At 39.6% G+C, this 13,596-nt stretch overlaps 1 protein-coding gene across 12 annotated transcripts in view; it reads right to left on the reverse strand.

The window, feature by feature from the left end:
* Window positions 1-13,596, reverse strand: part of KALRN (kalirin RhoGEF kinase) — a 513,673-nt gene that overhangs the window by 265,607 nt on the left and 234,470 nt on the right. For all 12 annotated transcript variants that reach the window (XM_054069262.1, XM_054069263.1, XM_054069264.1 and 9 more), the window contains exons 7-8: window positions 10,169-10,360; window positions 3,310-3,441 (exon numbers count right to left, since the gene is read on the reverse strand). In XM_054069262.1, coding sequence (XP_053925237.1) covers window positions 3,310-3,441; window positions 10,169-10,360 — 324 coding nt within the window. The remainder of the gene's footprint in view (window positions 1-3,309; window positions 3,442-10,168; window positions 10,361-13,596) is intronic.

The raw sequence follows: 13,596 nt of genomic DNA on the forward strand, positions 1-13,596 counted from the left end.
TATTCTGTACACTAACTATGACTGATCAAAACAGCAGACTAAATTCAGTAGTCTTATAAAAAAAAAAGTGCTTTTCCAGAGCTGACTAGTGAGCGAATACATCTAATAAGGCTTTAAAATAAAAGCCTCAGTGGTAGGAACAATGCAGAACCAAAAGATTGTTTCAAATGCAACAGTTTGTACGCCCCTGCTTCATTTGAAGCTGAGACAGCAAAACACTCTCCTAGGTTTGTGGTGTAAGGGAGTGAGTAAGCTTCTACACTCTCTCTTACTCCTTTTCCTTCTATAGGATTTAGGATTTCATTTATAACATAATAATTTGTTCCTGTTGTCTGTCTAAACAGCCTCAGAGATTACAAGCTATGATTTTTTTCCCTGATGGGCACAGCCTTCCAACGATTCTCTGGATAGCCAGAGACAAACACTGTATTTCAAGTGTTTGTGCCGTCCTGCTAATAATCACTAACACAAATCATACTTGCCCTGTTACGCTGGACTAAATATATGGAAGCAGCACAGTGACAATCAGGTGACCAGTGTTATTCAGTATCCACAAGGATTACATACATATTCCAATATTTCATATCTTCTGCAGCTCTGCAGTTCTTTGGCTTAAAAATCTTTTCTGAAAGTGTTTTTTTTTGTGAATATTACTGCATTCCAAATCAATGGGCACAGAAGGTTTGTGATCTCAGAGTTCACCAATGAACAGATCTCATGAAGGAAGGGAGAGCTTCACAAATGGAGAAGCTGTCCACTGTGTTCTTTCAGCCATTTCCATGTTCCCCTTATAACTGCAAAAATAAATCACTAAGTATCTTTTACACAAATCTTTTGAATTTTTCAGGGACTGTGCAAGGAGATAAGCACCAATAATGCAGCTTAGTTGCCCCACTTATGTCTCATGATGCATTTTTAAGAAGATCCAGCAACTTAAGAAGTTGCACTCCCTGTAAGGTATAAATGCCAGTGCATTTGTCAAAGCAAATTTGACCATTTCTCACTTATTTTTAAAACCACAGAATTGCTGCTGGACACTCTGAGAAGGTTTAACTCACTACTTCACACAACGCACAAACAATCCCACCATGTGGTGGTATCCCTCAGTTTTGGCTTCACGGGAGGAGAAAGGCACTATGCAAATGCTTCTATAAGAAGTTACGTGACCTTGGTTGAACCAAAAGATAGATTTTGTTGTGCTAGGCGATAATCTCTGTGGATGCTGCATACATCGCTAGGGGGAAAGGTAAAATCTGTAGCTATCCTATACAGTAGGTCAGAAAGACCTCCAAAGACTTGCAAGTGACTAGATGAATGGTGCCATCTGGGAAACAGCTACAACTTGTACTAGGAAAACAAATTGGTCTTTAGAGCAAATATACCATGCCTCTGGGAAGAGACAGTAAAGTGCAGTTAATCAAGTGACAGTGAACAATATGCTCTTATCATCAACCAGGGTCAAGCCTGACTGGAGAAAATCTTTCCCTTTCTCCCTCCTTATCTTTACCCAATCAGTACAGCCCTCATTAGGGGTGTTCCAAGTTTGTCTCCTGCTGCTCATCCACTAGAAACACTGGTGAAGCAACATAAACACACCCTAGCTAGAGACACCTAGAGGAACCCCTTTCGGAACAGGGGAATCTACTGAAGGCACACACCTTATATATCTCCTCCCTCCAGCACTTATTTTACCCAAAGCAGAAGCAAGAGCAACATGTGATGCTCAGAAGAAGAAAGAAGACTGTTCTGCCAGCAGCTCAGCTTAGTGCACGAGAGGATTGCTCAGCTGTGGATTGCATACTAGGCCCATGATCTCTGCTTCCATTATTTCTGAGCCTCACTCAAGTGCAGTAAAGGAAAGAATACAAATAATTATGCCTACTACCATGGCAAAATGGAAAAAAAGTCTCCCTAGGGTTATTTGGGTGTTTCTTCTTAGCTTGCTGCAGTGAATCTGAACTGCTTTGTTATAGTCTGTAACAGAACAGAATAGGCCCATGTATCCTATTAGATGCTAATTAATATCCTATTTAAAATCTACATAAAATGGTTATTCCAAGGAAAGTTCATTCTATTTTGAATCTTTTAGAATTATAGAAAGAGAAACAGATTTTCAATGACTCTGCACTAAAACCAAGGAAAGAAAAAGCTACAGTTTTGATTCCACCATAGAGAGCTCTGAGAGAAGAAACACCTTCTATGGGCAGAGGCATTACCTAGACTGGAGAAGTAGACATGTGGATAGGAGGCAGGACCCCCAAATCTAATCCAGGCTTTTTTCTACTAACCACACATGTGCAGGAAAAGGGATGACAATTTCCTAAACAGGACTGTACCATTTTTGGCAATTATACACAGTGTTTAAAAATGTGCCTATTAGTAAAATAATACAGAACTGTTTTAAACAGCGGTGTATGTGACAAGTTATAGCTTTCTGAGGAAGCATCAGCAAAAACAATATAAATATTAAAAGTTGCTTTTGGTAACGAGTTTTAAATAAATTTTCATTTCACAAAAACTAAGGTTGGGGCTGATAAACAAAATACCAGTTTCGAACATTATTATTTTTTATTTAATCCCAATTTGGCTTAATTTTAGAAATAAGTTTTAAGTGCAATCAAAATAACTTAAGTTTCACTTGATTCTGGAGTCTCCTTCTCTGGACATATTCAAAACCTGTCTGGACATGTTCCTGTACAACCTGCTGTAGGTAAACCTGTTTTAGTAGCGGGATTGGAGTGGATGATCTCCAGACATTCCTTACAACCCCAACTATTCTGTCATTCTATGATTGTGTCATTAGGCATTCGATGATATTAAGGTTTTTTCCAACCTAATGATTCTGTCTAAAGTACAGTCCTTTGCAGTATTCATTGTAATGAGGACCTGATATCTCTGTGACTTTGTATATTGAAGGAAAGAGCCTTTGACGTCCTCTGTTGCCATTACCATACCTGTACTAGAGCCAGGACTCGTTCACAGGAGGAAAGCAACAGGACAAAAGCCAGGGGTGGCTTAAAGGGGTTCCCTGTTCAGCATAGGCAGTGGGGCGGATCTTCTTTGCGGTGCCAATACTAGTTCTAGGTTTCATTTCTGTATGGTGTTTGTCCCTTCAATTGCCCTGTTGTGCCCTTACAAGCAGACTGCTGGGAGTCACCTCCTATAGCCTGAGATTTAGTTCTGACTACTTTAAAAGTGTTGCAGAAATGGAAAGCAGAACCTACCCCATTTAGAAAAGCTATGCTCCAAAAGGCAATCAAATACTTATCACTTAACAGATACTCACATTCTCCTCTAGGAAGCACATACCTCTGTGTAAGCCTGTGTTACTTGTTCATACAGGGTCTGATGATGATGGATGGCCAGTTCCAGGTCTTGCATTTCGGAGGGGAGGCCTCCTTCACTGCACATTTTGCACCAGGCATCCACACCTGAAAGGAACTGAAACAATCCCAGAAACAATGAGAAACGGTGACACAGAACATCATCTCATCAACACCAGAAAACTTTGTATAGTACCACATATGACTGCAGCGAGGACTAAGGAAAATGTAATTGTTTCAATGCAGCCCTTTGGGGCACCCTGGAACAGCACATTCCGTACTTGATGAGCACCTAGATCCAAAGAAAGGGTTTCTGTTTCTTCTGGATTAAAAGCAACTGCTCCTTTAACCAGGCTCAGAAAACTCCCATCCCAGGAGACACTGCATATCATGCAAGGAGGCTACAGCATTATATTCCAAAAGGGAGACTGCAACATATTTAGAAAAAAAAAACATCAGTGTGAAGCACAAAAGGACACAGTCACAGCTCCAGTTGTTTTGGGCATTGTGTGAGCCATCAATCTCAGGCTCCGACCTGTCCCTAACACTACTAATCTGAGCAATAGCAAACTCCCATTAAAATCAATACTGAAATTAATTTCAGTGAAAAGCAGACAGTCTGTATTCGAGCAGTTCCCAAACCAGGGTCAGCTCAGTGAGATTGCTAATAGAATACCAAGACTTTAAACCCTGGGTCACACATTTGATTCTGCCTGAGTTCAGCTGTGATCAGGTACCATCATCATCTGTTGGCTGCTAAGAAGCCAATGCAAAATGAGCTGCTGGTCCCAGTCCAGTTCCTGGTGGGCAGACATCCATGAAAAGGGAGAAAAAAATAATCACTGCCATTGCAACTGATATGGTTTAGCACCTTGGTTGGAAGCCTTAACAGACACCAGAAACTGAATGACTTGGGGGAGCAGAGGGGTAGAAAGAAATATTTTTCCACTCTTAAATGCCTCCAGAGCAGTGCTGATGCACTTTGGCAGAACAAATTGGGGAAGCTCTCCTGGGTGCTGCCTGTTCTGTAAAAGAAAAGAGGAATTTAGTCTCTAAGGTTCCCGTTTTGATTTTCTTTTAAGCAGGCATTACTTCAATGGCACAGCTCATATGTGCATACTCTGCCCATACTAACTGTCTAATGCCACCTCATTACTTCTCATTAATAGTTTTTTTCCTCCTCCACCTTTCTGTTAAACCAGTCTGCCATACTTTAGAGCTATTTATAAAAAAGAACAGCTAATTATACAACAGATGCAGTGCCCTGTAGGGTGAACACATAATGCCACAACCCCACCCCCAGGATCACAGCCATATCCACTCCTGAAGTGTTCACCTGTGGCTTGTTAGTAAAGCACTCGCTCACAGCATGAAGGACTCTGAGATTCAAAGCTAAGAATTTCAATTCAACTCTGGCTCTGCACCAGCATCTTTTTTTATTAGCAGTGTAAAGCTATTCACCACGCTGCTGTGTAATCAAGGCTATAAAGTGTTTGCATTGCAAACACTTCAGTGCACAAAGATGCAGTGACAAAGATGAATTTCTAAATGTTCATGTCTACAAAATACAAATCTACTAGAGAGAGCTCTGCTTTCTAGAAGACTGGAGGCAGATTCTCTTGTGTTGGTTTGACTCCTGATCTGTTGAACCTCTTCAGCTGAAATCCCCAAACACCCTTGTATAAAGCTGAAGTCATCATATTTTGTGCCAAGATAGTGGAATTCACATTATTTCCTATGCAGTTTTAAGAGCACAGAGCTGAGATCAATCCCTTTGGGGATTGTTACATGAACCTCCTGGTCAAAACAGTGAACAAAAGACCTTTACACCTTACAGACCTGTGTTCCTACCAATAGAATCACACTTTCATGGCTCTTATCAAAACTGCTGAGTTCTACCAGTTTTAGTACAAGCTTTTATAGTCATGTTACTCATAGACTATGATTTGCACAGTAGTTAAGAGAATTCTCAAGAGGATCCTATGCACATAACCGCATTTCCAGCTTGTAGTTTCATATCTATCTTTCTTTGAATATCTATTGTATACAATGTCACATCAACAATTACATCAGTAATTTCACTTCTGCCACTAGCAGGAGTAGCCAACATCATCTGTTTTAAAGAGTTTTAAGAAATATGGCCTGTCAGCATTATAGTCTGATACCCTAAAACAGTGCACAGTAGTCTGTGCTGTGCATGTATAGATTCACTCAAAGAGAGCAAGTATTTCTTTTAAGGATTTTTACAAAGCATTAGTTCATACCACAGGACTATTGATTTTGGTGTTTAGAAGAAAAGCATCTATTTTCTTTTTTATTTTTTCTCACAAGCTCCGGTAGACATAAAAAACTTCATTAAATTTAACCTTTCATTCTAGAAATGTATTCATATCACAAAATTATCATTCAATTGAGTTGAAATAAAGATGCATTTAAAATTGTAGATTGCTAACTGTTAGTTTGGAACAAGAGCTGTTACTGTCCATTGGATACTCAATACCATTTAAATTAATTGCTTAAATTTCTAGTCAGCCCGTAGACTAGAACAGCTCCAATTGGGAACATAAAAGCTGCTTAAGCATGATTTGAAATGACAGGCTCCAATAACTGTCTGTGTTTATCAAGACTTCAGGAAAGATTAAGAAAAATCTCTCCTAAAAAATAAAAGAAGTCCCTAGGTACCTTTGTGCCTCTGATCCAATCCGAAAGTAACTTTAAACTAACAACCTACACTTACTCCTGAATCACAACCTATTCACCCAAGTCGCAAATTCTGTATTAGGTTGGGTAATGATGTATTCTCAGATCACTTCTTAATAGATTTCCTGAGGGACTGCTATGCTGTATCACATGGTTGCTCCAAGACACAGCTCAGACATTTTGCAGTACATCTTTCTCTCCATTTTTCACACAGTCCTTGTTCGCTGCTTGCTAGGCCTCCATGTGGAAGCTGTAGGATAACCAGAGTGGTTCTCCTAGGCCCCAGAAAAATTAAAACTGAACTCAAGTGTACTTCTGTGCTCCAGAACGGTTGTGGGGAAGGATGGGAAGAAGGCTGTGAAACCACTTTCCTCAGTGATCTACTATATGTCTTGATGCCCTGAATTTTTTGTTCAAGGATACTTGCATATTTCCTGTTGCTGTTTCTGGAATTTCCCTATTAATGCAGAAGTTGCATTGTCCTTATCCCTGCATCTTACAGATATCAACCAGCTTTTTCTTTCCTCATTTTCCCCAAATTCCTCTTACTTTTTTTTTTTTTTTCTTTTCCTCTCTTTTTTATTTCCTTTCCTCAAGTAGGGGAGTTCACAATGTGCTTAGAGATGCTCAGGCAGAGATGAGGTTGGTAGTCTTCCTGCTTAGGGAGTAAGGAAATATGAAACAAGTAGTCAGGGGTCAGTTAGTTGTCAGAGAATCAGCATAAACATCTGGCGTGTGCACCTAGCATCTACTACATTAAATAGTGATTCTTCTTGTGCACCTCTGAGGGTAAACCCTCACCTAGACTTAACTGGTTGAGATCACTCAGCTGATTGAAGAGAAAAATTTGTTCCTTCTGACAGGATCTGTAGAATGAGCATCTTATGAATACTTTAGCACACTATCAGAGATTACATCCAAGAAAGGGAGGACACCTGGTATGTCTGCTTCCCCCACATGGCTGTTAGTGGGCTGGAGGCTCATCTGGTATAAATCAGTACAGTTCTCTTGAAATCACAGTGAGATAAGGCACGTTCTCCTATGCTCCCTTGCACCTTTGAATAGCCTCAGACATATCTAAAGATATAGAAACAGATTATCTTTAGCATTAGAATACCTCCCTCGGGCAGGGTGTGGGGAGAGGGGAACGAGCAGACAGAAAAGAAGAAAAAAACACCACAAAACCCGAGAGATTTGTAGCAGGTGGAACTAAGGGGCATTGTGGAAACACCTCCCCTGAATACCCTGAGTTGCACCTTGACCTGGACATAGTGGTTGTTTGGAGATTAGTTTACAGGCTTTTGATCAAGCACTTGCTGAAGGAAGTCAGGCTGGAGGCTAACTTGGCAAGATTTGTCTGCCTCTCTCTCTCTCTTTCCTTTTTTTCCCCACCTTCTTTTCCGTGTGTTTTTCTCCATGATAGTTTAGTAAGTACAAATCGTGTTTAAAAAAAATACAATCAAAGAAGATGCATACAGGAAACACACACATACAAAGAAAAGACGAAAAAGAAACAAACAAAGGGGGCGGGGGAAAGGCTTTGATCCAGGAACTCATTCAGCCGAGTTCAATTCAACATGCCACATGTATCTGCTGTAAGAGCCAGGAAAGCAACATGATTCTGAGGCACGTGAGACAGATGCGAGGTTCAATTCCCAGCAGAGTTGACTCAGCCTTTCATCCTTCCAAGCCAGACAAATTGTATTCCGTGCAGTTTTCTGTGTGGGGTCTTTAAGAGGAGACCTTGAAACACAAGCTGCTTCCTGCTCAGCTTGCATATTAGAGAGATCGTAGAGCTTTTCATAAATCTCTGTTCCAAGCCAACAACTTCCTTGCAGGCTGGGCTGTGCCAAAGGCTGAAAGATTACAGTTCTAATAAACTTGCTTCCTGTTGGCATCACAGAGAACTTCACTTGATAGGAAGGAATGAACAAAGAGACTGTAGCAGCTTATCGTGCTAGAGAAGGAAAGGCAATCTGCATATCAGATCAGTATGAGGGAAGCAGGGATATACTGTGGGAGAAACAGTTGGATCCACAGCAAGACTACCCTTACTGACAGAGCAAAGGGAACAAAAAATTATTTGATCTGGGACAGAGGAAGTAGTGGGTTTACTGCATCTTTGCTTCAGAGATTTAAGCCTTAATTATTCTAAGATAATGAGGTCCCAATTTGAGTAAGGAAAAAAGAAAAAACAAAAAAACAAAACCCCAAGCGATGTCAAATAATAATCACATTTAGAATGAATGATGGACAACAGAGTTATAGACCAAATCCCAAACACCTCACTTTTTATACTATACAGAGGTTGAATGACTAAATCATTAGCATTCAAGTAATTGGTTTATGCTACCAGAGTTGCTAAAACAAGGCTAAAATTTTATTCCTGGCTAATTGACACACTGTCTCCAGCACTTTTTTTTGCTGCAGTTTGAGTTTACAGGATTCACATCAGCACTTATCAACCAGTGAATTGTCTCTCATTGCTAATGAGGAGCAATTTTGGCACACAATTAGCAAATTCTCCTGTCTGCTTAATAATGACAGGCCAGCTTCTGTCAGGCTTCTGAAGCGCAAACTTCATTTCCTTAGGATGAGGTGTCAAGGCAGGACTGGGTTTTACAGATCCATCCATACAACTGTAAAGCAAAAAAGACTTAAAGCGGGAAGTGACATTAGTGTAGCTTCTTGTCAAGTTAAGTCTGAGGCAAAATACCCAGTTTGGCAGGGTTCAAAAAGGAGGAAGACAAAAAGAAATTCACCTCTAGCTTCACAGACAGTTCAATACAGCTTTCTGTTTTATTGCCTTTCATGCTGTTTAACACCTCAGCAACTCCTCATAAATTGCAAACAAGATTGACACTTCAGAAATATAGGGGATTGCTCTTAGGAAAAAAAAAAAAAAGAAAAAGAAGGCAAAAACCACCAAACAAACAAGAAAGAACTAATTGATTAATAAACCTTAAACATTCTCGTTGTGACTATAGACTGGATATAAATTCTTTTTTTTTCTTTATGAATATACATTGACTGACAATTATTAACACAAAGACTGTACCTAAACACTACAGTGCATGTCATACTGAGATGAAAGTACTTGCACTGGGCATCTTCTTAGTATATCAGTCCCATCAGAGCCATTTAGTGTGCTTACACAAGTAAGTGCCCAGCAGGGTGAGTAATTGCTCTATGCTATGGTCTGTCGTCAATAGGAAACAGGAAAAAAAAAGAAAAATCCATTATAATTCACTCAGAAACAAACAATAAAGAAAATCTTTACTGCTTGAGTCGCACTTTTCCATAGACATATTCTGGTTTACGAGGCATAGTTTCTGGATTATGACGTATAATTTCTTCTTCAGACACTTGAAGCATGGGTCGTTTTATAAACATGAAGCACATCCACTTACTAGCTGCCCTAAACTAGTGTTTGTCACTGGAAAATAACTGTAATCAACGTATGATCAAAGTTGAACACAATCACTAGGTGGTGGACCCGATTTAAATGTAAAAAATCTTTTGTAGCTCTAGAACAATTATGGTAGTTGTTAAAGACACAAATCAGAGTTCAGGGACATGGAAAACTTTCTTGGATGTTCCTAGCTGTCTCTGAAGTCTCTACTCAGTAAGGTCTAACAAAGTTTGAGGCTGTGGAGAATATGGAGAGCACTGCAAGAGTAAGTGGTTGTATGGATTCCACAAGTTTCATTAACAATAACCTGCTTTGGCTCCTAGAAATTGCCTGCTGGTACGGGCCTATGTCATATGTATGAATATTCCCGTACACATAGCACATGCTACATACACAAATGAGTGAGGATGTATACTGTGTCTTCCTGAGCATAATAATCCTGAATATATTCACAGCACTGATGAAATACCGGGCAATAAAAATAAGGCAGCATGTTACTGCACCAGTGCACTTCAGTCATAATCAGAGTCTTTCTCATCACTAAGGCATAAATGTATTTGCTTACCCATTCAGGGAACACGTGGCAGTTTTTTGAGAGAAATGTTCCTATTTGCTTTTGAGACACCAGTCCACTAGGAACAATCTCTTAACCTCAATGGCTACAAGCCAAAAGCCATCAAGCGGTAACTGCAGCATCATCATTATCATTTTGCAAGTCACGAAAGCAGCTTACCTGCTCAGCTTTCTGGTGAAAAACAGCAGACATGGCTAAGATTGTGCTACGCTCGTCCAGAGCTGCAGCAAAACTCTTCCACTCTTGATCCAGCTGGCTAGATATTTGTTTAATTTGCTGGGAAGCATAATGGCCTGCCTCAGAAAGCCTTGATGCAACAGACATGATCCGATTGATGTTGACATAGGCATTCTGAAAATTAAAAACCACACATAAATAAAGAGAAGGAAGAACCGTGACCACCTTCTGCCTTCATTACAAATTCCAAACACCATCAGCTGGAGTAAAGCCGAGCAGTTCAGTGAGAGCAATCAACCACTCGCTTAAATATGCATGAATAGCAGGCATACTACCTTCCACTCTAAAAAAACACGCCTCAGGAATCTTTTTGAACATCTATGTCATTATCTAACACTGTTATCTCCCCCTATCCCCTGGAATTTATGTATGCAAAACTAATTTGCCATACTTCAGCTATTTACTCACCTGTTAGGATCTGCTCATTGCTTCTGTCTTACTCAGTATTTCTGTTGCATTACTTCATATTTCTGGATGCTAAATCCACATACTCATAAATGAAATGTTTGCTTCCCATCCTTTGAGAATTCTCAGACAATCGTTTACACACACATTGTGTCAACAAATGGAAAACTCTTACAGAATTTAAAAGAGCTCATAAGGCTACTATATAGAAATAAGAGTTTCGATAGAAATAAGAATTTCTATAGAAGTGTCTATTAAATTATACTCCTCAGCGAAAATGTTATCTTTTCTGCAGTTTATCTTGAGCTGTTCTCCAGCAGAGATATTTAACTACATTCTGAATTTAGAAGGATTCAAAAAAGCCTACTGAAAGGGTAATATTTTCTGTTCTTTCCTAAGAATTTTCCATGATGATTTTTATTTAGCCTTGAAGCAGTGGAAGGATAGTTCTTTCTCAAACTGAACTGTGAACAGCAATATAATTGCATTACAATACCCTCGTTCTGCATAGAAACATAAACCTGAAAATAAAGGGCCATCACGACAACATTTTACAAAGATGTAACATCAAAACACAAATGACAGCTATCTTGCAGATTTCTGGAATATCATTTGATGTAATCCTTTCTCTTTTTTCTTTCCTCTTCACTAGAGAAAAGGAACATCCCAGAATATGACATGTTTTGCTAATGCTGACCGACTGCTTTCTCGTCTCACTAAAGTAATTCAAAAGGGTTTCGGGAATTTCAGAGAGTAGAATCTGTAAGACTCTTGCACACAAGGACAGACACAGTCCTGATGATTTTAACAGTATTACTCACGGGCAAATATTATAATAAATCAGAGGTGGAAGTGTTTATTGGATCAGGATCTCATAATTGTGAGTAGGAGCACAATGTGGAAAGATAGCTGCCAATCCAAACATGAAACACAACAGAGCACTGCCAAGGCAGGCACAGGTCCAAACTGAGTTGTGAAGTAGACCAAAGTAGGTCTTCAATGTATGTGGAACAATCAGGAAATACACTCATTATACCCGTAGGTGTTAAAGGAAATAAAGATAAGACCACAGCCCTTGCAGCCACTCTGTCCTTGGTAGAGCCATGATCGTGTCATTTGTCACATAAATAACACAGTCTCCAGTTTTGGGTTTTTTTCCTCTTATCACACAGCCTTTTCTTAAAAATTGGATTTGGCTCAAAATCATCAGATTAATATTAAGAAATAATTTTTTTTCACTACAATTAGAGAAATCAATCAAAATTGTTCTATAGTTTAAAGTATACTAAAAAAAAGGTATTATTATTATTTGGAATTTTGACCACCAGGCACAGACAAACACATCTTTGTGTCCCTCTAGGTTGGAAATTGGAATTTAGACTAAATATTTGAGCCTTTTTCACAAAAAGACTTCACAACTGAGCCTCAGCCAAAATCATTTTGCAACATTTCAGGTCAGCTCTTCTGGTGGAAAGGAGTGTAACGTCACTACAGTTGCTAAAACTTGGATGAGTTGCACTAAATGAAGACATAGAACTTTGCTGCGTTTGCAGGAAAAGAAAGGTTGTCAAAGAAATTTTCATTTCATGTAAAAATTGTCACTTACATCTTGCTTTTATTTCCCCTCCACAGAATTATCTCAGCCACTGCAATGCAATGAACACGGTGGAAAACACCTGTGAATTCCTTAGTTTCCTGCAGCTAGAGTATACATATGTATTAACTAATAGAAAGGTAAAGGTAAGATTCATTGAAATACACCAGATGTTCTTAGAGTCTGTTTTTTAAGTTACGGAGATTTATATAATGCTATGTCTATTTGCTATATTTTTATACAGAGATGAGGACTTTGAGGGATGAGATTTCTCTTTCCTAGATGAGAATTTTTCACTGAGGAATACTAACCAGTCCTGTAGCCAGCCCACTAACTCCATAGCTTTTGCAGCAGAATGCAAGGAGCAATTTGGGAGTAACATGCTCACACTTCTATTCCTAGCACACCAAGTGGAAATGGCTCAGGAAATAGATATGCTTCATCTTCCCCTGCTGCCTTCAAGTGCAATATCACATAGGATCAAGTGCAATATCACATAGGATGTGCTCTTCTGTATAGCTCCAGCAGGCAGTGCAATGGACACATAGACTCTTCCTCTGTTTCGTTTGTCCCACCTCAGTTAAGCAGAGACATTGAAGTGGAGCTTGGACACATGAGACTTCTCCAAGGTCTCATAGGAAAACAAGACAGCAAAGACTTGGCTAAAGATCTGGAACTCGGGACAAAACATCCTAGCAGAAGTAACACATTTTACAGTATCAGGATCTTTACACAGTGTCATTATTTTTGGAAAAGATGGGATGCCTGGATAAAACTTGTTCAGCCTGGAGAAGAGAAGGCTCAGAGGAGACCTTATAGCGACCTTCCAGTACCTGAAGGGGCTACAGGAAAGCTGGAGAGGGGCTATTCATAAAGGTTTGTGGGGATAAGATGAGGGGGAATGTGTATAAACAGAAAAGAGGTAGATTTAGACCAGACATTAAGGAAGAATTTCTTCACCATGAGAGTGGTGAGGCACTGGCACAGGTTGCCCAGGGAAGTTGTGGCTGCCCCATCCCTGGAGGTGTTCCAGGCCAGGTTGGATGGGGCCTTGGGCAGCCTGATCCATCTCAGGGGGGTTGGAACTAGGTGATCTTTAAGGTCCCTTCCAACCCTAACTATTCTATGATTCTGTGGAATCTCTGTTGTGGATTGGGGTAAAACACAATATGGCTTCAAGGCACTCCAGAGTATAGTTTTGGTACAAAAAGATTTAATTGACCACAATTCACAAAAAGCAAGACATTGCTTTTCCACCTTGAAGTAGAATAAAATTGTAATCCACTTTTTTCATTTTTATCTGCCAATATGTAATTGTTGTCAGGAAAGTGGAACAAAAGTCTACGCTGCC

This window comes from Cuculus canorus, chromosome 6 (assembly GCF_017976375.1).
Source record: "Cuculus canorus isolate bCucCan1 chromosome 6, bCucCan1.pri, whole genome shotgun sequence".
NCBI lineage: Eukaryota > Metazoa > Chordata > Aves > Cuculiformes > Cuculidae > Cuculus > Cuculus canorus.